Raw genomic sequence first — 27335 nt, forward strand, 5'->3', positions numbered from 1 at the left:
GACCTGAAAATGGCTGTCCACCAACGTTTACCATCCAACCTGACAGAACTGGAGAGGATCTGCAAGGAGGAATGGCAGAGGATACCCAAATCCAGATGTGAAAAACTTGTTGCATCTTTCCCAAAACGACTCATGGCTGTATTAGATCAAAAGGGTGCTTCTACTAAATACTGAGCAAAGGGTCTGAATACTTATGACCATGTGATATTTCAGTTTTTCTTTTTTAATAAATTTGCAAAAATTTCTACATTTCTGTTTTTTTCTGTCAAGATGGGGTGCTGAGTGTACATTACTGAGAAATAAAATGAACTTTTTTGATTTTTGGAAAATGGCTGCAATGAAACAAAGAGTGAAAAATTTAAAGGGGTCTGAATACTTTCCGTACCCACTGTGTGTGTATGTGTATATATGTATATATGTGTATATATATATGTGTATATATATATGTATATGTGTGTGTGTGTGTGTGTATGTATATATATATATATATATATATATATATATATATAAATAATGGGCTTGGGACTTTTTCACTTTGCAAACCTATTACATGCACAAAAAGATATATAACTTCATAAAAGAGAGGGGGAAAGCCAAAAAGCATAATATGACCTCTTTAACCATTGTGTAATGCCTTCACTGCAGTGATACCAAGATGACTTTTTTAATCAAATAACAGTCAATGAATGTTTAACATCGCTCCCTCTGACACCTGTTAAATCACAGAGCATCAGTCGCTGTCACGCTTTCCTCCCTCTCTGCCCCTCTGCAGCCGGTTGAGATGACGGACGGCAGCATCGTCATCAACGTGCGGAACCAGAACAACTACCACTGCCGGTGTCGTGTGGTGGTACGCAGCCGTGACGGTGGATTGTCCCTGCCCATAGATGATCTTTACTTTGACTACACGCTGGTGGATCCTGTAGTAGCAGCAGGAGCTCTACAGAAAGACGGCGTGCTCTACTTCACCAACCCCTCCAATGAGCAACACAGTAAGAACCGCTAAGACCAAGAGTCTTCTTACTTTCTAGCTTTTATCACTGATGCTCAGTGGTGGAAGTAAAAGTAGTACAATAATTTTATAAAAATATTCTGTTACTAATAAAAGTCCTGCATTAAAGTAAGAGTACAAAACTATGATCAGCAAGATATACTTAATGTAAACCTATTTGTTGGATAGAATGACCCTTTTCAGAAAGGTTTCTTATCCTATATATTGCATTTTTGGAATATTATCATTGGTATATTAACACGTAAGCAGCTTTTTAATGTCACAGCTGGTTGAGGGGATTTTTTTTATGTATACTGTTGGGTACTGTAATGGGCAGCTGTGGCTCAAGAGGGAGAGTGGTTTGTCCTCCTATCACAGCAGTCGGAGGTTCAATCCTCACCTACTACTATAGACATGTCGATGCCAAATTGCGCCAGATTGTCAGACCAGCACCTCACGTGGTAGCTCGCTGGCATTTGTTTGAATGTGTGTTTGAATGAGTGGCAAATTATAAAGCTTTTTGTGGAAAAAAGCACTATATAAATGCCACCATTTAGCATTAAATCTGTAACGATGCATCATATTATGTAACTATCTCATCTTAAATCGTTATATATATAACGTAACTAGTAACTATAGCTATAAAATAAATGGAGTGAAGTCAAAAGTACAATATTTGCCTCTGAAATATGGTGGAGTAAAAGAACACAGTAGATCAGTACTCAAGTAAATTACCTCAAAACTTGTACAAGCTCTTGCTAAATGAGTTCACACAATGCTGATTAAGCCTCTCACCGCCCGGTAAATCTCTATGTATTCTATATGGCAAACTAGTAGTGAAGGGGAGCAACCGTAGCGACAACAGCGACTCAGTATGGTAGAGCCTATACAAGTGCGTTGACAGTATGTGTAATTACTTTCACAGCCAGAAGGGGGAGACAGAAGTTCTGCACTACAGGTTTAAGTGCTAGACTTGAGTAAATAAACTTAGTTACTTTCCACCACTGCTGATGATGATTCCCTTCACGTCAAAACAATCTATCAGTGAGCACACTTAACTTGCACTGTCCCCACACAGGAGTCAATCTGACCTTACGTTGGTCTGTGACCGACGGCGTATCTTGGGAGGATAAAGCTGTGCAGATATGGTCGGGGCCAAGTGGCTACTCCAGCATGACGTCACTGGACCGTGATCCTCCAGAGGACCGCAAGTACATCTTTGTCATCTATGAGAAGGGCCACAAGGACTATTACGAGACCGTCTCGTTTGCCAAGATCCACCTGTTTGGTGGTCGGTAGAGCACATGAAAGGGAGGTAAGCAGAAGAGCTTCAAGTCATTAACAGCAATAGTTTAACATGAGGAACAAATATCTGAGCATGACTCTTATTTTAATTTTTACCTTATGTTTGTTTCCCAGATTCAAATGTTGGAGGGAAAGGGAAGATTACTTCACGTCTTTCTCAGGAACAAATTAAGAGACTTTTTAAACTCACTTTATGATATGAAATATGGAAGATCAGCACTGTGAATGACCAACCATTTGTGTTCGAACCAATCTAAATGCAGTTTTCTCCTTAATATATGTTTCTCTTCTCTAAAATTCCTATGGTCGATTGAGTCGCAAGTCTGTCTGTCTTTCTGTGTTTGAACATGCCACCAAGTCTGTGTTTTTTTTTCTAAAAAAAAAATTTGCACAACCACACTAGTTCTTGGGCAAAAGAAAAGATGACCAAGCATGGGACAACTTTGGAGAAAATACATGGTCGAAGATAGGTTTTTCACACAGAGTACACTAGTTTCCAAGCAACTTCAACCATATTGTAATGTCAATATCATCTGTTTTGAAATGGACAGCAATACCTATTACAGTAAATGATGATGATGATACCATACTTAAGTATCACAGTCCCAGGCTAATGACCTTAAATGGTATTGTTGGGGGCTCATCAAATGAATATGGTGTTAATGCAATACAGATTTTAAGCACCTCTGGCATAAATAATCTGTTACTTATTCACTTCACAAACTGTCAGATTCAAATCTTATATGGGTCTGTGCATGTGATTATAATAAGGATTTTTTTTGTCTTTATTACGATACGAGTGTGCCATGAACACATGCTGACGGAAATTGGTTCTGCATTTTGTAAAACCAGAAATTTTGCAAAATAATGTTAATAGCCTTTTTGTTATGAGACTGTACTTGAATGTTATTTCCAATTCGGGTTTGAGTGGTTTTAGAAAAACAAAAGTGACAATAAAAAATGTGTGTGAGTGAATGATTGAATATGAGAGCAAAGAGTTAAGTACGTAATGTATCTAAAGTATCCTCTTTTGGATATTTTATTTTAAAATCAAGTGTCCATTTATGCCCTGTATTACAAGCATTGTAAATAGGGTTTTCTTGTTTCCACGTAGGACATTAACTGATCTGTACTGATCTATAGAATGAATACATGATTTCTAACAGTCATATACCCTTTCATTTGTTGTGGGCACAGCTGAGCTGACTTGCAGTGTCATTTATGATTCAGGCAATGAAATCTTCCTGAGCAGCAAAAATAGCATGAATTCATGACAACTGTTTTATCACTGTGATCACAACACAACAGTAGAAAATGGCTTGATTAAAACCACGGTTGAAGAGAGAGCGTCTCTCTGAAAAGTGACAATTCTGTACTGACTTTATATTAATCTCACTCTACTGGTGTCTTTTTTTTCCCCTGCATGTCTGATATTATTTTTTATTTACGTAATGAAGGTTCTCCTATAAAAAAACAAACAAAAAAAGAGTTATAATAACCCACTGTTTTTACTTGAGAAATATTATTTTGGAATAAAATATTAAAATGTATGTGCTGATTATTCCAAGACAACGGTTGTAAGGAAATTGGTAATGTTCAAGGGCGTAGGACAGGGAGGAGGAGGGCCCACAGAGATACTAGACTGAATAGCTGTGGATGGTAGGGAGTGTAGGTACCAAATCTGTGCTGTCTTCTGGATCTCTATCTGCACATGTGCAAAAGTGGTCCTGTCTGTTAAAGGTTACCACAAATGTGTCATAATTACTCGTGTGTAGTTGTAAATACTGATGCTTTCAGAAAGGCTGACAAAGTTCAAGCGTCCGTATAATGACGTTTTTCCATTACCATTACCAGTACCAGCTCAACTCGCCTCGACTCGGTTTGGTCGTGCTCCGTTTTCCATTGCAGAGATAGTACCCCTCAATGTAGCTGGTCATAACAGCAACGCCACACACAACTGCTGCGATGTAATTTTTAATGCGACACACACACACCTGCGACCCACACAGCTGTCTCTTGATTTAAGTTAAAATGTTTCAACATTACTCAGAATGTAATGACAGATAAGCCGTATGAAAACCTTCCAGCTGTGTTTTCCTCTGCTGTTGTTGCTGCAGCGGTCTGTGTGATGGTGGGAGCAGAGGGCTCTGTGAGCGGACGGCTGGGCGGCCTCGCAAGCTCCTGCCACGGGTTGCCGCAGGTTTCCTTCGCCGCCACTTGCAGAGCTTCTCAACTCCGAAAACTTTCAAGCACAATTTTGTTCCGCCATCACTTCTCGTAAAACTGTCAATATTCAAAATCTACACAGTTGATTTCTCACCTCAAAACTTCTCAGAAGTGGATTTAGTGATGAAATAACATATGAAAATTGTAAAATATAAAACTTTCTGCTGCTGGCCGCTGTCCGGCACGCTTAATTATGATGCAGTGAAAAGTGACGATTCTTTCTGACCAATCAGTAGTCTGCTGTGTTTTCACGTCACATTTTAGTATCGACTCAGCTCGCTTGGAACCTCAACGGAAGTGATACGAAAAAGTACCTGGAAGTAGGTACAGGTACAACTTCTCCAGAATAAAAAAAGGCGAGTATAGTCAAGGCAAGTCGAGCTGGTACTGTGCAGTGGAAAAGGGGGCTAGTAGCTAGCTAGGTAGCTAGCTATATTACTATAAAAGGCATTGACAGCTTTCATATGCACCTTACCTTTACCGTAACCATCACAGGGGTGTGTGCCTAAACCTAAGCCAGCGATTGTATGCACGTCAACCAGCTAACCCTACAGCTGTGACGCCTGATGTGCTAGCAGCTAGGGTTAGCCTCCTTTGTGTTGCTACTTTGGTAGATCGTTGTCATTATTAGAAATTAAATATTGTACTGTTGAATAAGGTTTTTCATATCTTAAGTATATTCCTATTGCATCATAGTGAACAGTTTAGTCTCCAGTGATTAAAAACATTTTATATCTTGATTTGAAAGATTTAGTTGGATCATTTTGAATAGGCAGATTTGTGTTAACCTTGTAGACTGTATTGACTGACAGAACCACTTTTGCACATGTGCAAAATGGATTGGTAGGCAGAGAAGATTTGGCACCACAGGGAGGGGCCTATTGGAAATGCCTATACACAGGGTCCAGAATTTTGTGCTCCGCCCCTGGTTAAATGCGAAATCTGTATATCTGTAAGTATAAATCTGTACAGTTAACGTTATAGTTTTAAATAGTGGCTCTTGCATCCAAAGCAAATCGATTGTCTTGCACATCAGCATATACAAAACATGTGCCATATGCATGAACAGAGATACCCTAATTACCCCTGATTTGTCTATTCCAAAGACAGTGGATAAATTACATTTTTTTGTGAGAACAGTCTACACTTATTTAAATGCATATTCAAGCCATAAAGAAATGGAAGATATAAGAGTAACGTATATTCCAAGTGGTGTCTTTTTAAATTAAGAGTCGCATTTTTTCCTACTGTAGATGTTCCAAACGGCTTCCATCTCACGAAATTACCCAGTAGCCGTTGACGGCTCTTTAGGTGACGGATCGAGTCCAGTATTACAATTTTCTTTTCCCCTTTTCATTTACTTTTTTGGACAATAAAAAAAGAGTACAAGTAAGCCGAATACCTTATTTATCTATATGGTAGTTACTCATTTCCAAGTTAGTGCAATTTACTGCAAAGACCTTATGTGTGTGACTATGCAGGAGGATAACGTTGCTTAGCTAGCCGGGTCACTTCGCTAGAAAGCTACGTGATAGCATAGCTAACCTCATTCTGCGATACAACCTCGAGACAAGTCGGGACAAGACCAGGTCAGTGGCTGGAAAATGTTGCATGTTTTCTGCAAACCTCCACTTGTTCAATTATATTGAGCAGAAATTATCACCATTACTCCTGTGCACAGAATTGGCTTGCCGGTGAGGGTGTTTTGTGTAGGGGCAGTCTTATTTTTTTTTTTTTTTGGAAAGGCACTGTCTTGGTTGTTGTTGGCTGCTAGCTAATGTTAGGTGGTTGCCTAGCTCTTTAGCCTAGCTTGGCTAGGTGGTCATCTAGCGTTTGTCATATCAAATGATTAAGTGTAATAGTTTTGTGTATAGCCATACATACACTCACTTTCTAGCGACTCTGGCTACTAACTTAGCTCGTTGTTGAACTATATGCTAAAGTTTGGCTGCTGAGAACTGTACGTCACGTTAGCGGATAAACGCAGGTTGCTCCCCTGGACACTGAAGCTTGCCGTGTTAGCTTTAGCTATGTTAACACAGTGTCACTTTATGATACGCTTACGTTAAGTAAACGGTTATTTCATTTCGACGTATGCTTTTCTCAAATATATATTTTTTGCCTGTATTGCCTGTGTATTTAAATATTAGCTGCACGGCACATTGGCTTCTTTAGGGCTAACGTTATGCTACACAACCGGTCTATGTTAACGTTAATATGCACCGGGCCTATCTCCACCGCCATTTTGTTTGGTTCTCCTAATAAAATATTTTTTTCCTGCGTTGTCCTGTGACTCCTAGAAACATTAGATAAACACCATGGTTTAATAAAAATCTCCAGTCGCGATGTCAGTGTGTGATTCAAAACGTAGTACCTCGCATAGTCGAAGAGCAATAAGCTAATGTTACAGTTAGGTGTTGAACGTGCATTATGAAACATCAACGCAGTCCCCCTCCCAACGCGAACACTGAGGCCCCACGTTAGCCAGCTAACCTTAGTTAGCAATACATTAAAGATACTCAGTTTTTGTCACTATTTGATTTGTCCTGTCGTAACGTTATGTTAGCTACCATCTGATTTAGGCCAAAGATCATACTTGTGTGTGTTTGTCGTTAGCTTTAGCTTTACGAGGCCCCTTCACGGTGTACGTTGCTGCAGTTTAGTTTTGTGTAGTGTAGCTGCTGGCCCCCGTTTGCTGCGTTAATCCCCATACAACATGTAGTTGACCAGCCATCCCACGACCTAATTTTCTAATCTCATCTAACTATGAGGCACCGTGCAGTACTGCTGCTCGGTAGTCATTCTGTGAAACTGTTTGTTGTTTCATGTATTTGTTTTCTTCAGTAGCCTGCATGTGCGTCTCACACCGTGCGTTTTGTCATAAGCATGATCAGTGCTTAGCAGAAGGCAGCTTGGCTTTACATTTGATTCTTTTTAGCACTGTTTTCATTCAGGTGTCATATTCATCCCTGTTTGGGCTAAACATAACCACACCACTGATGTTCAGCATATTGCTGGTATGAGCAATATTCAGGTTGACATGTTATTCAGGTATACTAAAGACTGCTGGAGGTGTTATGACTTGCAATGAGCCTTTAACCTCTTACAGTTTTTGAAATATACATGGGTCATTATTATACTCAACATAATATCAAAGAGCTATTGCTTGAAGTCTTTGTTTAGCTCCAACCTTATTGTTCATGGACCATTTGGATTAGCTCACATCATTTCACCACTTAATTCAAAGCAAGTGAATGAAATGACTAACATTGTTTGTAGAATAATGACCTTAGGAGAGTCGTCTGTTCTCGGTAATTGTTCCTAATGTGAGTTGGGTGGAGTGGAGCCAGCTGTGTAACCTGCTGGATGCAGCCAAATCATTGTGAATTGGATAGATGTCAGTGCAGTGTTTTTATTGATAAGAAGTAAATGAGTTCAAGCTACAGGCCTGGTAGTTACCATGGAGCCAGGCCTGTCTCAAGGCAAGGTGTACTCAAATATCATTTATAATGTGTTGTCATAGAAACCTCGGTTCAGCTTTTTCCCTTTTTCTTTTGTACAGTGTTTCCTATGATGAGGTGTTTAGTCATGCACTGCCCCGGGTCTGCTGACATTAAACCGTGTTTGTGCTTTTTAAAAAGGATATCCAAGTTATCCCAGTACTAAACCACAGTAACCCTACATACCACACTAAGGTTTCATTGTGTGTCAGTAAGATTTATGCTATGATGATGGTACAGCAGTAGGTAAACAGTGCAAGCAATGAGGGTGGGACAAATAAATGTGTGTGTAACAACAGGTCAACCCCAAATACCCAACAGGCCTTTAGGTAGTTTACTAGGCTTTCAGGTTAACATGCTCCATCATTATTGTGGAACAGGCACTCGCATCTCTGTGTTGCAAATAATAAAAATGTGCACCTCCCGTCAGACAGTCCTGTAAATGTATTGTGATCTAAGGGAAGGCACATCAACACACCTGACTTGTCTAATGGTGCGTTCCATTTACCTCGGAAGTCAGAGCTGGGAATGATGTCACACCCAGTACTAGCTGATAACAAAGCATTACACAGTATTTTGCACATGTCTACCTATATAAGTTGGACGGGACTGTTTGTATGACTGATTTAATGAGACACAAATAAGACAAAAGTGTGATAAACGGTAAATTACTACAGCTTTCACTACTGTTCCGGTAGCAGCCATCTTGGATTTTGAGGTTGGGGTTCTTGACCTTTCCGAATTGTTCCAGTTGAATTTTCCGATCTGGAACACGGACTTCCCATGTTAAATGGAAAGCAACTATAATACATGGAACACAATTCCTTAAGTCATGTTAGATTGCTAATATTTTGTAAAGATTGGGCAGGTACCCTTAAGAGTCAGACCCAAGAGATGCTACAGCACAAAATATTTTTTACTGGTTGTATGGATTGGCAGATTTACAAAATAACTTCTTGCAAAAATACATGATTAAAAAGTAAGCTTACCAGGATACTTTGGTTGGGTTTTTGTTGGTCAAGTGTGTATGTGTGATGTATTTTATTGTAATATTGTCTAATAGACCTTTCTCCATTCTCCAGCCACATTATTTTGTTATTTTGGTATAGAATATGTATATTGTTTATGTTGTTGAACTTAAAACATCATTTGAAGCTGAGTTGTTGTGCTGGAAGGCTATTGGTCAGCCAAAATATCTTTACTAAACTGGCAAATATTGAATGCTGCAGTAACTCCTAACAGAACCTTTAAAAGAAAAGGTTTTAACTATGCTATGCTGGCTTTAAAGATGGTTCCCATTTATCTTGTAAATGTACATAATTAAAGTGTAGCAAAATGACTAATTTTTTTTGATGGCCACTAAGCAGCTTTCAAAAGGGATGAACAGGGCCCCACTGTAGCCAGTGCTCTATACATCCATGAAATGTACTAACAAACTATAGCAGGCTAGCTACCTTGCTAATACAGCAAACAGATAAGTGACATGACGGTTATCAGGGTTAGATTAGTTAGATTGAAAAGGAGAAATGATGGGGTCATTGTTTATTAACTTTCCAGCTAGTTAGCACCTTACCATGAAGACAACATTTCACTCTGTACCACCGTCTGCTCAACAAGTGCTGCAGACAGCACTAAGAGTGTGACGGCCTTCATTTCCCATCATGCACTGCGGAACTGAGTAGTTTAAATTTTACTGTTATATATTCCAAAATGCAAATGTTACTTTTTGTTATTGTTTATAATGTGTCTGTTTAGAACATAGTAGCTTATTTTATGTTAGGGATTGTCATTTTTGTGCTGGTTTATAGTTTTAACCATTAGTGAAATGTCTTTTAATTTCTACAGCTGTAGAATGCTTAAAGAGTTGAGATCACCGAAAGCTGCTATTTTAAATTGGCCAGAACAAATGCCAGTTCAGTTGGTTTGTGTAAAACGGTGCTTAATTGACCCTTCGCTAAGCCACGCCCCAAATACACAGTGGTCCAATCACAGCGCAGTATAGGACTCACTCTAACTGAGGTCCGACACTTTCATGCCTGTGCTCCATTGACTAATGCAAAAGGAGTTGTATTCAAGCTTTTTTCGGCTGTATTTTTCTAAGATATGGTCAAACGCTGTTCCTGGGGCACTTGTAATAGTTACAGTTGCTACCCAGAGAGGTTGAAAGGAGAAGTACGATTTATTCTCTTTCCAAAACCTAAAATAAATCCAGAAAAATGTCGGCTGTGGCTTGTTCCCAATGTAATGTTAGTTAGCTAACGCTAGCTAACTTCTACTGAATGTAATGTAATAATGCCCTACTGTTCTGCTTTTTAATGACTGTAATAATGAATAGAGGCCTACCCAGCTTTACAAGAACAGTGTTGATCGTTCATATCGTTGTCTTTTGTCTCAATCGTCGGGGGATGCGGTGGTTCACTTGTACTGTATGATCGGTAGGCTTTAGCTTCTATCTTTCATTTTTTTCACGTCCGTTTCAAGCAGTTTGACAGCCTGAATACAACCTTGAAATGTATAATGCAACTGCAAAATTGTCTGCTTCTTTCTGAGATCGCTTTTTCCAAAAAATTTGACAATATTTCACCAGGGAGTGCAGTAATAGACTGTGGCAGTGCCAACAGTTTGTCGGACTTAGCAACAGTAATTAAGGGGGGGGAGGGGGCTTAGCGAAGGGTCAATTACCACACACATCCAGCAAGGTCACTTAACTACTGCCGTCAAATCCCTTATATGTATCTGTCAGGCCACAGGATATTTTGATTTGTGAATTATGTTTTGCAAGCCGTTTTGAATGCATGCTTGTGGAATCAGCACTTTTCCTCTCACTTTCTGTGTATACCTGGTGTCAAATCTCACTCTCTCAATATCTCTCTTTCTCTCTCTTGCCCCCCCCCCCAAGTCTCAGGGCTCACCATACTCAATGAGCGGACAGCGCAATGTCAGAGCGCTCTGGGCAAACTGCAAAGGGGAAGGAAGGCAAAACCAAGTATGCGTCTCTCAACCTGTTTGATACATACAAAGGAAAGAGCCTTGAAGCACAAAAGCCTGTTGGTGAGTATTTTTGTTCTGTCATTGCCACAAGCATCCAGTGTAATGAATAGGCCTTTCTGTCTTTCTACCCACGTTATTAGTTTTCAAATTCTGACAGATGGTTTTGTTTTTCCACTAAGGACTTCTGTAATTGATCAGATGTAGCCTAAGGAAACAGAACTGCGATGTCATCTTTATTTATTTTTCCCTAACTATTTTTGTGTGAAGTCCCGCCCTACTGTGCTGTGATTGGCTAGCTCAGCTAGGTTTTCTGTCAAATAGTGACACTACTGACGTTGACAACAACATAATACAACAAATATAAATATATTTAAAATCCTGATATCTACAGAGGGGTTGCAACTTAATTTAGCCCAGTGTTCTAATAAACATGTGCTTCTTAGCAAAACATGTTTCTATAACCATAACTTTACTCAAAGAACATATAACACTCAATCTTAAATCATGTGTTGCCATCAAGAAAGTTTAAATTTTTGCTTTTCTGTTTCACAATTTAAGCACATTTTGTCTTCATCAGTTTTTGTAATTTAATAGTGCCTGGCTGTGTGTGCTGTGTTGTCTCCCGTCACCAAGCACAGCAACTTTGATGCATTAGCCTATTGTCTACCTAAAAGCTCTGGTGCTGATTTCCAATACAGGAAGTGGATGATATGCTGCATCTCTCAACTGGCTGCCACCCTGGTTTTGCTGACAGTGTTAATATTATTCAGGGATATTTACTGCCCTTATTTATAGGCCTTATCATCTGTCTCTAAGGTTACGTTCAGACTGCAGACCTTAATGCTCAATTCCGATTTTTTTTTCTTTCCAGAGTCATTTTTTTTGTTTGTTTGACAGTTCACATTGTTGTTTAAATGTGGCCCATGTCAGACTCCAGTGTGAACTGTCCACGGCCTGAAAGTGACCCGCATGCGCAGAAGAATAACACGTCGTCACACGCACCATGCTGTCTTATACTGCGTTCCAGGCAACTCGGAACTGGGAAATTTCCAACCTCCCAACCAGAAAAAGTATTATGGAACTTGAAGTAGGATTTCCTAATCGTGAACTCTGATTTAAAAAAATATATATACCCTGACTTCACGAGTAGCAACCGAATGACGTCATCTTCTGTACCCAAAAGTTATTAATGCCCAGAAATGTGAAAACATTTGGAAATATAGCCTACAACATTTGTTGACTTTTGAGGATTACCAACTGATATAGCTAGAAGGATACACAGTTAACGAGTAACATATTTTTATCACTTGTTTTTAATAAAATGTCCATCCTTTTAATTAACTGTGGAGGGTTTGACTGTGCATAAACTTGCCAGAAACATAAGTTTGTCACTGTCAGCCATGTTTATTGTTTACATTTAGTGTCATGCACCAACATACAACTGAAATGCTTTAAGGTCGAAAGTTGGATATTTCAACTTGGAAGTTTCCCAGTTCCCACCGGTCTGGAACACGGCATTAGGCTACACAAAGCAAAAGAGATTAGCTCTGGTTAGCTCACAGGAGACTCCTTTTTTTTTTTTATTGCCTTCTCACGGGTCACATTTCTCCCGAAGTGTTAACAACTTTCTGTTCTTTTCATTACGGTTTCTGGCGCTGGCAGGGGAACAGCTGTTTTAGAGTGACGTCAAAGTCACATCAATGACCACATATGAAAGTGGCCCAAATCTGAATTGGAAAAGATCAGATTCTGTGACTTGGGCTGTTCACACTGTTTTAAAAAAGATCAGATCTGAGTCGGATTTGGGTCACTTTTGGCCTGCAAATGAGGTATTGAACGTAGCCTAATGCCGCGTTCAGACCAAACGCGAATTTTCTCCTCACGACGCTTTCCTCGCGTGAGTACATTCGCTGCAAGTGTTCACACACAATGCGAGAAGGCGATTCTAACGTGAATAAACACAACTTGCCATTACTACAGCTGTATGAATCCAAAGTAAACATTTTGCTGTGATTAAATAGCAATAAACGGATCTAACTGCTGCCGAAATAACTACAATATGATGCAGTTTTGTTAAACATAAATTCATGCTTTGGTCAGGTCTGTCAGCAAGACAGCAGGACAACAACTTCTAAAATGTTTTCTGAATGGAGTTTGGATCGATCTCCACACAACGCTGTGAAGCTGTCGGTGACGTACGGACAATGGCAACGTTATGCGAATTTCTCGCTTGAGTTCAACTCACACGAATTCCTTTGCGTTGCCTTCGCGTCGCCGGCACCACTCCCTTCGCGCCGCCCAACAGCAAATTGCGGCTCTACGCGTCTTTGCATTGACTTTGTATGTAAATTCACCGCCCCGAACGCTCGCTTTGCTTTTGGTCTGAAAACACCATAAGTGGGGGAAAAACTTTGTATATTAGAATATGTCCCAACTGTAGCCATAGAAAGAATTTATGCATGGTCTCGAGGGTGGATGGATCTCCAGCATGTCAGCTGAGCCTCGAAGCCACTGAGCCCGACCTGAGACAGAGGCTTACTTGTGGACGCCATTTGACTTCTGTGCCGAGTCCCCAGTCTATGTTTTATTCAGAAGCTCCCCACTAGATCTAAGCAGCTGTCCCCGTTTCAAATCTACAGACCTCCCCCTCCTACATAGTGAAGCCATGCACTGCTGTGGTTTCTCTGAGCCTCGAGGAAACAAATGAGGTATTGATATTCGGCACAGATTCATTTTTAAGAATCGGAAGACTTTTCCATGCTTCTGTGAGCATCCTTGTCCAAATACTTCTTTTATAAACTGTAAGTGAAGTGGGTTTGTGGAAGGTTTTTAGTTTAATAACTTCTGGAAGCTTTTTTCTAATCCATATTCATCAGTATCATCAGACTGGAACTAGCAAGCCTCTAACCTTGTTGCTTGTTCAGCATCCTAATTGTGTATCCAGCAAAGTAAGCATCAAATGCCATCCCTGTCATCAGGCTCACTCCTTGCACCCAGTAGGTTTAATTGGTGTCAGGTTTCAGTGGTCCATCTGTGCTAATGACCTCCTTTCTCCTCCCCATATCAGTTCCCCCCCGCCATGGCCTGCAGTCTCTTGGTAAAGTTGCCTCCGCGCGGCGTATGCCACCCCCTGCCAACCTGCCCAGTCTGAAGGCAGAGAACAAAGGCAACGATCCCAACGTCTCCCTCGTTCCCAAAGACGGCACAGGATGGGCAAGCAAACAGGAACAAGCAGACCCAAAGAGGTAATAGGACCCATTAGCAACAATTTATGCCACCAGTTTCAGACATTACTTGTTTAAAGTTACTACAGTTGGTAAAAAAATAAATCACTGACATTTTTCTTTTGCTGATTGCTATTTGTGACTTTATTTTTATTTTTTTTCTTTCTCTCAGTACCGATGCATTGTCAGCACCGCAGCCGGAATCGCAGCCGCCTGTGGCTTCACCGATACCTGCACCGACCCGCCCGAGAACCCCGCCAGTTTCAGAGGTCAGTCACAGAAACACAAATGCAAAGTCATATCCTTAGTTAATAATTTGCATGGAGATTTATTGCACTCATAGTTAAAATGTATCATATGGTATTTGTCTCTTTGTGCACGCGCCCCCCTTTAGGCTCTGGCCCCAGCTTCCACCCAGGTCGTAGGGGCAAGGTCCTGGGCACAGGCCAGTGTCACACTTGGAACACAAGGGGATGGTAAGTCTTCATATTTGTGTTGGGGATGCACCAAATGTTCGGCCACCAAAATTAATTGGCCAAAAAAAGCACTTTAGGTGTTCGGCATAATAAATCAAAAGACCGAATAAATTTTACTGAACAATTAAGTTGACATGTCGGCAGCGTGGAAGCATTTTAAAGTGTCAGAGAAAGACGCAAAAATCGCTGTTGGCAGACACTGTTCTGCTGAATTGTCTTCTAGCACATCCACTCCATCTGTGGCTGACTACTTTTTGTCTTTACAAAGACAAGTATTGCAGTATGAGACTCCTACCTGAAGAGAGGTTATGAAGTCTTCATGTTACGTGACACGAGAACCACATACATAACATTATTTATCAAATTGGGTCAGACTGGATGAATTTAGTGCGAGAATACACATGTGACATGTCCGGTTTTCAAAATAAGGTGTCTGGAAATAAGATTAATTGGATAATATTCACAAAAAGTATAAAACATAATACATGTCCATTAAAAGTAAATGGGGACACATAATTTACTTTACCGGACCCTACCGGCCTCTGACCCACCCATAACAGTCTCTCCAAATCCTGTGGGAAACGCTGAATAAAAAGTACATTTTGACTATTTAATTTATGCAATTGAAATAAATAAATGGAAAAAATGTGAAAAGCCTTGTCCGGTATTCGGGAAAGTTTTTCATTATATTCGGTTCCAAGAATTTTCATTTTGGCGCATCCCTAGTTTGTGCATATCTCTCATATATTTATCTATTTATCTGAAATATGCTTTTCATTACACGTGTGCCCCTCTGAAAAACTGTCCTCCCCTTGACTTCCCTTTCTACAGGTGGAAAGGGATCAAACCAACCGTCGCCATTCTCTCGCGAGGAATTTCCCACCCTGCAGGCGGCTGGCGACCAGGACAAAGCTGGCAGAGAACAGGGCACTGCAGATCAGTGGTATGGGCCCGGACCAAGCCTCCGCCCCCAGAGTGAGTGATGCCCATATGTCTCCCATAATTGATCAACCAGTCAATTAATTAAGTCAGTGGTGGTGGAAAAAAAAACTTCTATCACACAAGATTGTTTTTAGGAGGAGTGCTTTTGTACTTATAGTATTTATTATGTTACAGATCTAAGATCTTGACTAGTGGTTCAGTTGATATTGTTAGAGCTTTTTCCCCCTTATTAATTATTAATTTTGCTTTATTGTTACAAATGCACATAAGAGTGAATACAATGTGTTTTTGTTTTCTTTATGCTTTTTGTTGGTGTTGCTTAGTGCTTGCCAATACCAAATTTAATTAGGAAATGCAGAACATTGCTTTGGTGTGGGAGACCTGGGTTCATTTCCCACTGCGACACATCCACCAATGTGTGAGCAAGATATTTAACCTCTAGTTGCTCCAGAGACGTGTGACCTCTGAATAATATAGCAATTGGAAGTCACTTTGAATAAAAGCGTCGGCTAAATGAGTTAATGTAAAAAAAACAAAACATTATCAATATAACGTTATATGACAAATGTTTAATCCATTCATATTATTAAGTACTCCAGACATGGATATGGGTGTGTTATCTTTCTTAAGTAATGGCTTTGCGTCTGTGATCTATACCATTAAAGCCCATAAACCATACTGACCGGGCTGTCCTCTCTTTTGTTCACTGTCCTCAGACGTTACAAGTTGGCGGGACGGTGGGGGCCGAGCCCTGGCACCCACCATGTCTGGGGAGGGGGCAGTGGAGGGTGGCACTGGTGGGGCTTTGATGATGGATGGGGCAGCTGGGGTCCCCCCTCCAAACTCTCAGTCCCACGGGCCACCTAGAAACCCTCCCGCAGGCAGCCCCGCCTTGCCCCTGCCCCAGCCCCCTGTGGGGCCTGGATTCCCCCAATACCGAGGGATCATGCCTCCCTTCGTAAGATTTCTTACTTCTTTCTTTTCTCTCTGTATGATTTCAGGACAATATTGTATTATTTGTTTTCTATATGTTTTTTTTGCTTGGTAATGCATTTACACTTTTTTATTTTATTTTAATGTGCTTCCTGTATAAATTACAGGCTATGTACTACCTTAGCTATTCTTAGCTAATAGCTATCCTGATCACGAAGAATCTAAACCTGATCTGTGTTTTTCTTTTTAGATGTATCCTCCCTACCTGCCCTTCCCAGCCCCCTATGGCCCTCAGGGGCCGTATAGGTACCCGGCACCTGGGGAAGGGCCTGCTCCAAGGTATGTTACTTGCCAAAATCAGTTGTAAAGCTGCTATTGTGCTACAGTTTATTCACATGGTCTTTTTTTAAAAATATATTTAAAAAATTCACTCCTGATGGCTCACAATGTAGCTTGATTTCTGAGTCCCAGTTGTCTTGCCTTTTGGGGCCATTTTTTTGTAACTTCAACATATCACTTACAAAACCACCTTCCTTTCTTTTAGGTTCTCTCGTGGGCAAGGTGGTCCTGACAGTAGGCCTCAGGGCAGCCAACGTGACGCAGGTGGAGAGATGGTGAAGCGACCCTCTATCCTAAAGCAGGATGACCTGAAGGAGCTAGACGAGCTGGACCATGACGGAGACGAAGGCTGGGCAGGTAAAAAACAAAATAAGCTCATTCACTGAAATTTAACTAACATGTAAATAGTATTGGCAACCTGTTCTGATTTGTAACCAGATCTAAATATATAAAAGAGTGGTTCGTTTCATATTGCAGAAAAACTCAGAAGGGAAAATAACAAATGTCCCATGATAAAGGCCCTGAAAAATACATCTAGACGCATGTAGAAAAATATAAAAATGAGTACCTCTTAACACTCAGATCTTAGTCTGTTTTTAACTTGGTTATGAACATGCAAGAAATCTTCCAGACACATTAAATTTGACATTACAAGATCCTAATGTATTGCAAGTTGATTTAATGCTGTTTGATATAAAAATGGTTCTGATTCTTGCTTGTTTTTTGTTTTGTGTTTTTTTTTGTTTTTGGCTTTAACAGGGGCTCACGAGGAGATTGATTACTCCGCCAAGTTGAAGTTCAGTGATGATGAAGGAGAAGAAGAGGGGGAAGAAGAGAGAACCGAGAGCAACAATGACTTGCGGTATGTGACTGGATACATTCAGCATGTGTAAAATTACGATAATACAGTTTTGGCTTACAATATGGCTATACTATACAAACTATACTATAATTTGGTTGAAAAAAAATTAGCGCGTTTTTCTCTTGTCCCAGTGAGCAGCAGAGGTCCCAGGAAGCCCCCTCTGCAACCTCTCGCTCTCGAACCTCGGACAGCGGCGGAGAGACGCGCCACACCCCTCCCTCTAATGCTGACAATGGCCCCCAACCCCCCTCCAGTAAGCCAGGATGGGCCGAGGAGGGAGGCAGTGGCTGGGCTGGCCAGGGAGCACCATCCAACTACCAGGTAGAAAGCTGAACAAAAGCAACAAGGTGTTGCCCAGACAGTCCATACTCTAGCTTTGAAAAGCTATAAAATCCAAGTTTACAACACACGTATCTTTGCGCATACTGTCTTTGTGGGCAGACGTGTTGGTGTGTGGGTTTTTTGTCAGTGTAGATTATTGTGGTGGAACATGGCTAACTGTGTCTACCTGTATACAGGGGCGCAGGCCTGGATTGGGTGGTCCCCGGGAGCAGCCCTCCCCCCCACCTGGGCCGCTCCTTGGACAAGGGCCTTATTCCTTTTATCGACAGGTAGACATCCGGATAGGGCATCCATAGACAAATAATTTCTATCATTATCTCATCCATCGCCTACAGGTCTTAAGGATAAGTCATCATTAGTTTTAAGTTTGCTTTTTCCCTCGAGTTTTATTACAGTTGATGTAATCATGCGGAACACTTTTCTCAACAAGACTGCAGTGGTATCATCTAGAGTGTTGAAAATGGCATAATACAGCATCATATATTTTCTAATTGTTCAGGATCGGCCCCACAACCAGGGTGCCCCCCTAGGCCCGGCGAAACCTGGCCCCACCCAGCATCAGCCACCAGCAGGAGGCCCTACTCCTCCGCCCCAGCCGGGCCTGCTAGTCCATGGGGCCCAGGGGGAGGATGAGGATGAGACTTGGCGTCAGCGCAGGAAGCAGTCCTCTACTGAGATTTCTGCTGCTGTGGAGCGAGCGCGACGCCGCCGTGAGGAGGAGGAGCGTAGAATGGAGGAAGAGAGACGCGCAGCATGCGCAGAGAAGCTAAAGAGGCTAGATGAAAAGCAGCAACAGCAGCAGGGAAGCGGCGTAGGAGGTGGTGGTGGCAGTAAAACCCCCAGCCTTGATGGAAACTCTACAGCTGCCACAGCAGGTAGCCCTAGTCCATCTATTTCAGCCTCCTCCCCCAACATCAGCCAGCCCCCATCCCCCTGTGTGGACCCTGAAGAGCCTCCAATGCTGGCTGCTCAGCCAGGGTCCAGCCCTGGAGTCAGTGACAGACAGCGAGCTAACAGCAACAGCAGCTATGACTCCAGTGCAGGTGAGTTTCTAAGGTACACGTGATCAGTGATGACTGGTCTAAATCATTTGGATCACTAAGATGTGATTTGGCTTTCTTGACACCTGATGTTTTTAATATGGCAGTTAAAATAAAGCTGACACCTCTTGATTATGGCCCCTGATTCAACCCCACAACCTACTTTCTTGGTTCAGATGTCCAACAGTGTCCCCAGCCAGCTGTGCCACAGCCACAGCAGCCCACGCTGGACATACCTTTACCAGGAGAAAATAAGGATGAGACCATGAGCAGTCCCCACATTCGTGCAGGAAGTGGAGGTGAAAGAGGAATCGATCCAGTGAAGACTGAGAATATTGGAGGGGGAGCAGGTCGTCAAGCTGGTGGTCCTCCTGGCCAGGGTTACTCAAAGTACCAGAAGTCTCTTCCACCTAGATTTCAGAGACAGCAGCAGGTAAGGATTTGTACTTTGTCTTAAGTACATGTATTGCTTAAATGGATGTATGGATGAATATGGCTCTTTGTATGTTTTATTCAGAGACAGAAATAACTGCCACATTTTCCAAAGGGAGCTGTGTATTTGTCTACCAATGCTGGCATGCATTTACAGATAAGTCTAATATTTCTAACATCCTGGGTTCTATGTTGTCTGCTTCACATTTATTTATCTTTAGGAGCAGCTCCTGAAGCAGCAGCAACAGTGGCAGCAGCAGCAACAACAGCAGCAGCACAGCCAGGCATCACAAAGCCAGCTGTCTCCCCAGCCCCAGGCTCCACAGGGCCCTTCACCAGGTTCAACACCCCAACCAGGACCTGGACCCAAGCAAGGCGGACCCCTGTATCAACCCAGTAATATGGTTCGACCCCCGCCGCTGCCAATGAATTTCGACCCTCGCTGGATGATGATGCCCTACATGGATCCTCGCATGATGCAGGGCCGCCCTCCGCCTATGGACTACTATTCAGCTGGCATGCATCCATCAGGTGAGTGGATGTGGCACTATCACCAAGATCTGATGGAGTACTTTTGAAGATAAATAATTCGAAAACTCAGTGGTTAAGTAATTTAAAAATACAATAATGCTATCTTACAGAACATAGTTAAGATGTTAATGTATGGTGGGTCAGTGCAGTGGCACACAAGCTGAAGTGATTACTGCGAATTCGCAATGTTGACTCAAGTCAACAATATGTCTTGTGTTGTGTTGTTTATTTTTTAATTCTTCTCTAACACAGGGCTTATTGGGCGTGAGCGGTCTGATTCAGGGGGATCTGGTTCAGACCCCTTTGACAGGCAGCAACAGCATCCAGGGCACCCTCACCGGGGGACCCCCCCTATGGATCCTAAGCTGGCCTGGGGGCCAGAGGTATTCCCTGGCGCAGGGGAGGGCCGTGGGCTAGCGTCGCCCCACAGGCAGAAGCAGGCATTGGAGGATGATGATGGGGCCAAAGGACCCAGGTATGGATACACAAGTCAATATGTTGAATAAGTTGAATGCAAAACTCAGCATAACAATGTTTTTCTCTTTATGTTCCTGCTTTGCTATAACATATATTCTTAAACTGAGTAACAATAGTCAGAATAGAAACAATAGTTTTTTGACGTTATCTGTTTTAAGTAGATTGTATGGGACACTGTGTTCAGCCACTGCATATGCTTGAAATAATCTTATAAAGCTTTGTAATAATTTATCTCCTTTTATCCCAGGAGCGACACTCCTCCACAACGCATGCGAGAGAGTGGATTGGGACCCATACAGCAGCCCACTGTCAGCTCTGGGACATCCAATCAGACTCCACCTCCAATTGCCACTCAAGTTGGTGCGCAGGGAGGCACCCACCACCCTCATCACTACATGAGTGGGCGGAGCAACTACAGCAACTTCCCTGACCAGGGTGCAAGGATGCTTCCCCACCAACAGCAGCAGAGGGCGGGTGAGAGGGGAAACCAGCCACATAGCTTCACCCATCAAGATGAAGGGCCTCCCCGAGGACCTCAGCAAGGCCAGATATGGGGAGCCCCTCACCCTCACTATGATCGCAATGGTCGAGCCGATCACCCCCCTGTTGAGAGCAACTCTCATCTTCACCACCATCATACCCACCACCCTCAGCAGCCTCACTTCCCTCTCCACCCGCATAAGCCAGAGAACAGCCGTGACAGGGTTGTTGAGGCCCCTGCTAAGAAGACAGACTCTTCTCCCCCAATCCAACAACCTTCCCTCTCATCTTCTTGCTCTTCCTCCTCCTCTTCTTCTGCCAGGGAAGATGGGAATGTGAAAGTTGCCCTCCATCATCACCCATCGCAGAGAGAGAGTGAAGCTGGTATCGGGCACAATCACAGCGAAAGAGGCAACAGTGGCAGTAGTAGCCATGTGAAACAGGAGAAAACAGGCCCACCATTTGCTCCCCATTCCTCCATGACCTCTAGCCCACCTCCCTCTCAACATGCCAGTCATACTCAGCCGCAGCAGCAGCAGCATCCCCATCCTAAATCAAACCAAAGAGGGGGACGGGAGCACAAGACAGAGACCCAGTGGGGCCCACGGCCTGGCAGCAGCAACACGGGTGGGGCGTCCTCTCATGGCAGGAGGGCCAACAACTCCCGTGGAGGGGAGGACTCCAACACTCCATCGGAACACAAACCCTCCAATCAGGCAGGAGGCAGCAATGCCAACAAGAGGGCTGGCCCCATTAAGAAGCCAGTGCTGAAGGAGATGAAGAGAGACGGTGGGGAAGTTGATGGAGGAGAAAAAACAAGTGTAGGCTTTGGGAAAGATAAAGAGCAAGATGTTGGTCAACCCACCTCCATGAAGCAAGAAGCTTCCAACAACTCCCAGAATACATCAGCTCCGTCTAAAGATGAGCCGCCCCAGACAGCCAAACCCAGGAATGGAGGAAAAGAGCGATCCACAGGAGGAGGTGGGGGAGGGTCAGGTAGGGGGCCCAAAGATGTAGACACCACTTCATCAGGATTTTCAGGGTCCTCCTCCAGGAGGGACAGGGACCGCTCCTTTGAGAGAGGAGGCGGTGCCTCCCACCACCATGGAGTCCCCTCCAAAGGCAGCAGAGCCAATCGCGGGCGAGGGGGAGAGTTCTACGGGCGTGGCCGTGGTTACCGCGGCACTTACACGGCTACTGCTGTTCCCAGCGGTGGAAGTCGGGGCAGAATGGGTGGCAGGAGCGGTAGAGACTATCGCTCATCTGTATCCAGTGGCCATCACCATGAGTCCAAGGGTGAGGGGCCCGGTGGCAGGCATGGTCAGGATCGGTCCCAGCATAACCCAGCCAGAGCCAGGAACCGAAGTGAAACCCGCAGTGAGGGTTCAGAGTATGAGGAAATTCCCAAGAGAAGGAGGGAGAGAGGTTCAGAGACTGGCAGTGAGAGTGGTGCAAGTGACCTTGGTCACTCAGACAAGGATGACAACCAGAAACCCAAGAATGGCTCTAGTCATGCCAACCCCGTTGGCAGCGGCACCATGTCATCTGCACCATCCAGAGGTTCCCAGGCTCGGGTCTTCACCCCCAGAGGTGTGCCCTCTAGAAGGGGCAGGGGTGGAGGTAGTGGAGGAGGAAACATCAACCGGGGTATTGGCAATTTTGGAGGAACACCTGGGGGACACCGGGTTGGACCCAGCTCAGCCTCTCATGGTGGGTCCTCCAAGTTGTCAGCCTCAGGCCGAAAGCAGCAAGGCCCACCACAAACGTCTGGGCCTAAAGACTCGGGCAGGGGAGGAAATGGAGGAGAGAAGAAAGACAAGACAGCTGAAAGTCACACTCAAAGTCAGGGGTCCAATCCCCCTCAAATGTCTTTGCCCACTGCAGCTCCTGTCCCTCTAGGTTCCACTGAAAATGGAGGAGTCGTAACCCAGCAGGCTTCAAACAACCCTACGCCAAACTCTGGAGGGCCAAATGCGCTCCCTCTTCCCACTAACCGTGGGTTCCCTCCAGGTGGGTTTGAGCGACCTCCTAGACGTCGACGTCACGGGCGTTCCCAGCACCAGCAGGACAAGCCACCCCGCTTCCGGAGACTGAAGGAGCGAGAGAATGCTGCACGTATCAACGGAGGAGTGGGAGTTATTGGGGGAGGAAGGCCCTCCTCTCCTTCCCTGAATTCAGTTCAGGACAGTAACGGAGCCCCCATCTCTGCTCCCATGACAGGCAGTGCTCAAAATGCTAACCACAATACCACAGTAACAACCAACAACAGTGGTGGTGGGCATCTTACCAATGCAAACAGCCACCACCATCACCACTACAACCAGGGCAACGCAGGGCCGACACACACCCAGCACCACCGCAGCCATGGAGCAAAGTCCCCTGACTTCACCAACCAGAACTCGGACCAGGCCAACGAGGAGTGGGAAACCGCCTCTGAGAGCAGCGACTTCACAGAGTTCAGAGACAGGGAGGGAGGAGGAGGGAAGTCATATTCTTCTCACCATCCCCACCACCTGGGAAGGGGAGGAGGTGGCAGCGGAGGTGTAGTTGAGCGCGACATGATGGGAAAAGAGCCCTCCGCTAACAAAAGAAGCTTCTCAAGCCAGCGTCCTGGCATGGAGCGACAGAACCGCAGGGTCAACCCTGGAGGAGCTGGAGGCGGAGGGGGAGGAAGAGGCCCACGAGGCCCGCCTGGTGGTGGCTCCAGCGGACCTGGTAATGGAGGTGGCAACCGCGGGGAGAAGCGTGGCAACTGGCCCTCGCCAAAAAATAGGAAGTGATGAAATATTTTGAAATATTTCACATAAACCCCACCCACATTAAAACCACCCTCTTACATCTTAATCCTTTTTTGATAATTATTTGCTGGCTTATCTGTTGGCATCCCTAAACATAGTGTATTGTACAGCATATGGAGATGGTATTCACATTCACTTCAGCGCCCCACCCCGGTCACCTCTTCCCTTTGCATCAATCTACTATCTACCGTCCGTTATTGTAAATTTTTCCATTTTGTTCAGTCTTGCTTTCTGTTCAGTTGTACCCCCCCAAGAATCTCACCCAAGTTGGATTTGACAAGCATGTGGTTCTGCAATGGAGGTGCACGTGGTTTTGACAGAAGACATTCACACAGAGCTCCACACACACTCGCATATACAAGCACAAATATGACATCTTTACAAACACATGGAACACATGCAGTCATGTGGGTGCAAAATGTGGGATTAAATTGGCAAAAAATGTTTGGATTGGGCTAATTTTTATATTTATGTACCTGTGTATATTTCTACCACACTTTGGCCTTGGGTGGTATTCAGTAGTGCAGTTCTGCATTACTTCCCTCACAAAGGGAAAGAGTGCAGCTTCATCTTTTAAACAAGAACAATGTAACATATGATGATTTGTCTTTTGTTTTTTGTTTTTTTTTTTGGGCCTTGTGTCAGTTTCGTTTCAGCCTCTGGGAAATGTTAAAGGTGTGTGTTTTTTCTTCTAAAAAAAGCAGGTCATTAAAAAAACCTTTTTACTAAATTCCCCAATTCCTCTTTCTGCTGAGTTTTTGGTCTCCTGCAAAGTACGTATCTGATTACTGTGATAAGACCCATTAAAGTACTACTGCTCAGTGCTCATCTACACTTCATTGATTTATTTTTAATATCAGTGTTTCTGCTGCTTGTTCAGATAGACGGTGTGATTTATTTTCTTTCTTTCCCCAAGTTGTTGACCTGCTCTAACATTTCACCAGCTATTGTTTAGTGTTTTTTTTGTTTTTTTTTTAGAAAATAAAGGTTTTTTTCAGCCTCATCGTAGTATCCTTAACTGCAGAAGCTCTGCACACTGCAGAAATCTAAGTTTTCAAAAGGGCAGTAGTTTTACACATTAGTTTTGCTTATCCTATGAAGACTTTATTGATAGCTTGATGGCTTTATTTTAACAACCATTATTTCCTCAGTGACTTCATTTTTATGGCAACACTTTTTTCCTCCCTCAAGATACCTAAATTATATGGGGGGAAATTAGTTTAATGAAAATGTAGGTCATGATGGAATAAAGGAAAAAATGTTTGATTTCATAACATTGTTTTCTTCAGTAGATAATTGAATATGTTCTAATAAGCACTCCTTGTAGTATAACAAAAATCAATGGTTGCTGTTTCCCCCCCCCACTCGTTGTGTTTTTGGGCGAGTTACATGTGATGCAACAGGACAGGTACTCTGTCTGGGCCCAGAGTACAGAGCTAGGCTGAGTATTGTACTATTACACCCCCCTCCCCCCTCTGTGCTCTTGTGGAGACTCCTCACACAAAGAAAGGACTACTACCAAGAGCTCAATGTCTGAGGAAGTATTTTTTTCAAAGCGTGTTCTCGGGATGTCTGTTTCAGTACACGGTGGTAACCAGTAACCCACACTAATTGAATTCAGGACAATGCTGAAAGGGTGAAAGTGTCACCTTCTGCGGTTCACACGGTTTCCAAGATTTCACTCGCAACAGATTATGCCTACATGGAGTGTTGTGAAAATATTGGATTGATGTAGGATTACACTTACAAACGGTGTTTATATCATACGTAAAAGACATAAAATGGCACACAGCTTGAAAAATGACCGGAAACGACATCCAGTGTGAACTCAATTGATTTACACAGCTGCATCAGTTCTTTCACTGCTGTAAGTTGGGGTTTGTTTGTTTACTGACAGTTTGAAGATAGTCTCTGGGATGTTGTGAGTAGGGCATTTGATTCATGTATGTGCGTGCGTGCTTGTGTGTATGTGTGCGTTTTCTGGCGTCAAATAACTCGGGAAGGGGTGGGGGACCAGAAGGGTTATTAACATGAATGGCAAGCACTTTTCTGCCTTGTTTGCCCACACTTGATTTAACCATAATTATTAAGACAATTCTACCGTTTCTTAAATACATCCACATATATACATTCAGCTGTGTGTGTATATGCTCATCATTCAAATGAAGAACATGCAGTGGAGAACTTTGCCAGTCCATTTGGGGTAATTGAAGCATACATTCTTCAGCAGGCAAGTGAAGTTGGACATAATGTATTTTTCACTATGACTTGTTCAAAGCATGGACACACCCATAGGTGGAGCTTGCCTTGCCTGTTACTGGTTTATACATTGATAGCTGTACATTTAACACTGGCTCAAAGAGTCCTTCATCCCTCCTTAACTCTTAATGTTGATGTGCGCATTATTTTTATGTACCCATGTTAAAAGAAAACAAAAGTGGTGTATGCCAGAAAAAATTACTCAAGATTGTACTCTGTTTCCAGCATTACCAAGGTACCTGGAGTGGTTCAAACTGTTTTATAGCATTTATGGTTTTATTAATGGAACCGTAATATACACACATGTATGTATGTATGTATGTATGTATATTGGTATGTATCTTAAGTTTTGTCTACCCCAACTTACATTCCCACAAACAAATGTTGCCATTTTTAGTTCAAGGGAGCAATGTACAAGCAGAGAAGTGTCTTATTATAATAAAGTTATACAGAGAAGGCAAAGTTAAATAAACTACTTTTGATTTAATGGAAAATGTAATCACATGTCTCATTCTTCTCAGGTAGATGAAGTGGAATATTTTGGAAAACAATTAAAGCAAGATAAAAGTGCTGTCTTCGTTGCACATGTTTTAACATGTCACAGCAGGAAAAGCAATGGTTTAACTAATAATGATGGTTGAATTCCATGTAGGTGAGTGACACCGGCATGGAATTTGGCCATAATTAATGTTATTAGTTAAACATGTGTTTTCACAAAATATTTTCCACAAAAGGAATCTATTGAACTTTGTCCTGACATTTATTTCTTTAAGTCTAGCCAACTCTGTACATAATGTAAAGTTACCACACACATCGGGAATATTACCTAACCAACATTTAGTAAAAAGATAAAAATATGTTGCAATCTGCGGACTAACTTACTATGTAATAAGAAGTGGAATAATGGTTCCATGTTCTAAAAGCCCGTTTTTAGGTATGTTGACACCTTAAAGGATGGTATCATGATATTATTTTTATGAAGTGCCGAAAATATAGAGAAACCAAAACTGTTATAAATCGTAATATTTTGTATATTTGTATGGTTTACAATTAAACAAAGGCAGATGGAATGGTATATTTGAAGTCAAATAGTTAAAAGTTGAGTACCCTGGTGTAATTCTTATTTGCTTGTTTGTTGTCTATTTACAATGACTAAATACTTCAAAGTAGAGTCAAGGGACTACTTT

At 42.8% G+C, this 27335-nt stretch overlaps 2 protein-coding genes across 5 annotated transcripts in view; both read left to right on the forward strand.

Annotated features, from left to right (window-relative positions):
- The window catches only part of neu1 (neuraminidase 1), an 11335-nt gene extending 7674 nt beyond the window's left edge, over positions 1-3661 (forward strand). The window contains exons 5-7 of the mRNA XM_046058952.1: positions 773-992; positions 2070-2306; positions 2411-3661. Of these exons, the coding sequence (XP_045914908.1) occupies positions 773-992; positions 2070-2290 (441 nt within the window). The 3' untranslated portion in view covers positions 2291-2306; positions 2411-3661. The remainder of the gene's footprint in view (positions 1-772; positions 993-2069; positions 2307-2410) is intronic.
- Positions 3662-5451: 1790 nt separating this feature from the next.
- On the forward strand, positions 5452-26642 carry prrc2a (proline-rich coiled-coil 2A). Of its 4 annotated transcripts, XM_046058947.1 has the most exons (18): positions 5773-5911; positions 6004-6111; positions 10922-11073; positions 14081-14258; positions 14410-14506; positions 14632-14713; positions 15545-15688; positions 16372-16613; positions 16839-16927; positions 17133-17284; positions 17687-17789; positions 17921-18110; positions 18308-18400; positions 18631-19174; positions 19348-19604; positions 19825-20134; positions 20387-20609; positions 20859-26642. In XM_046058947.1, exons 3-18 carry the CDS (start codon positions 10959-10961, stop codon positions 23869-23871), a joined length of 5832 nt encoding a protein of 1943 aa, XP_045914903.1. In that variant the 5' UTR covers positions 5773-5911; positions 6004-6111; positions 10922-10958; the 3' UTR covers positions 23872-26642. The 4 variants fall into 4 exon arrangements, with proteins under 4 accessions (XP_045914905.1, XP_045914903.1, XP_045914904.1 ...); XM_046058949.1 differs by lacking the exons at positions 5773-5911; positions 6004-6111 and adding an exon at positions 5452-5474; XM_046058948.1 differs by lacking the exon at positions 6004-6111 and having other exon boundaries at positions 5775-5911.
- Positions 26643-27335: the final 693 nt, after the last annotated feature.

Source organism: Micropterus dolomieu, linkage group LG09 (assembly GCF_021292245.1).
Source record: "Micropterus dolomieu isolate WLL.071019.BEF.003 ecotype Adirondacks linkage group LG09, ASM2129224v1, whole genome shotgun sequence".
NCBI classification, from domain to species: domain Eukaryota; kingdom Metazoa; phylum Chordata; class Actinopteri; order Centrarchiformes; family Centrarchidae; genus Micropterus; species Micropterus dolomieu.

Bases quoted from the DNA above. Each gene is read 5' to 3' on its own strand.
- prrc2a (XM_046058949.1), top strand. From the start codon at position 10,959: ATGTCAGAGCGCTCTGGGCAAACTGCAAAGGGGAAGGAAGGCAAAACC. The intron at 15,689-16,371 runs GTGAGTGATGCC...CACTGTCCTCAG, and splicing joins ACCAAGCCTCCGCCCCCAGA to ACGTTACAAGTTGGCGGGAC. The intron at 16,928-17,132 runs GTATGTTACTTG...CCTTTCTTTTAG, and splicing joins GGGGAAGGGCCTGCTCCAAG to GTTCTCTCGTGGGCAAGGTG.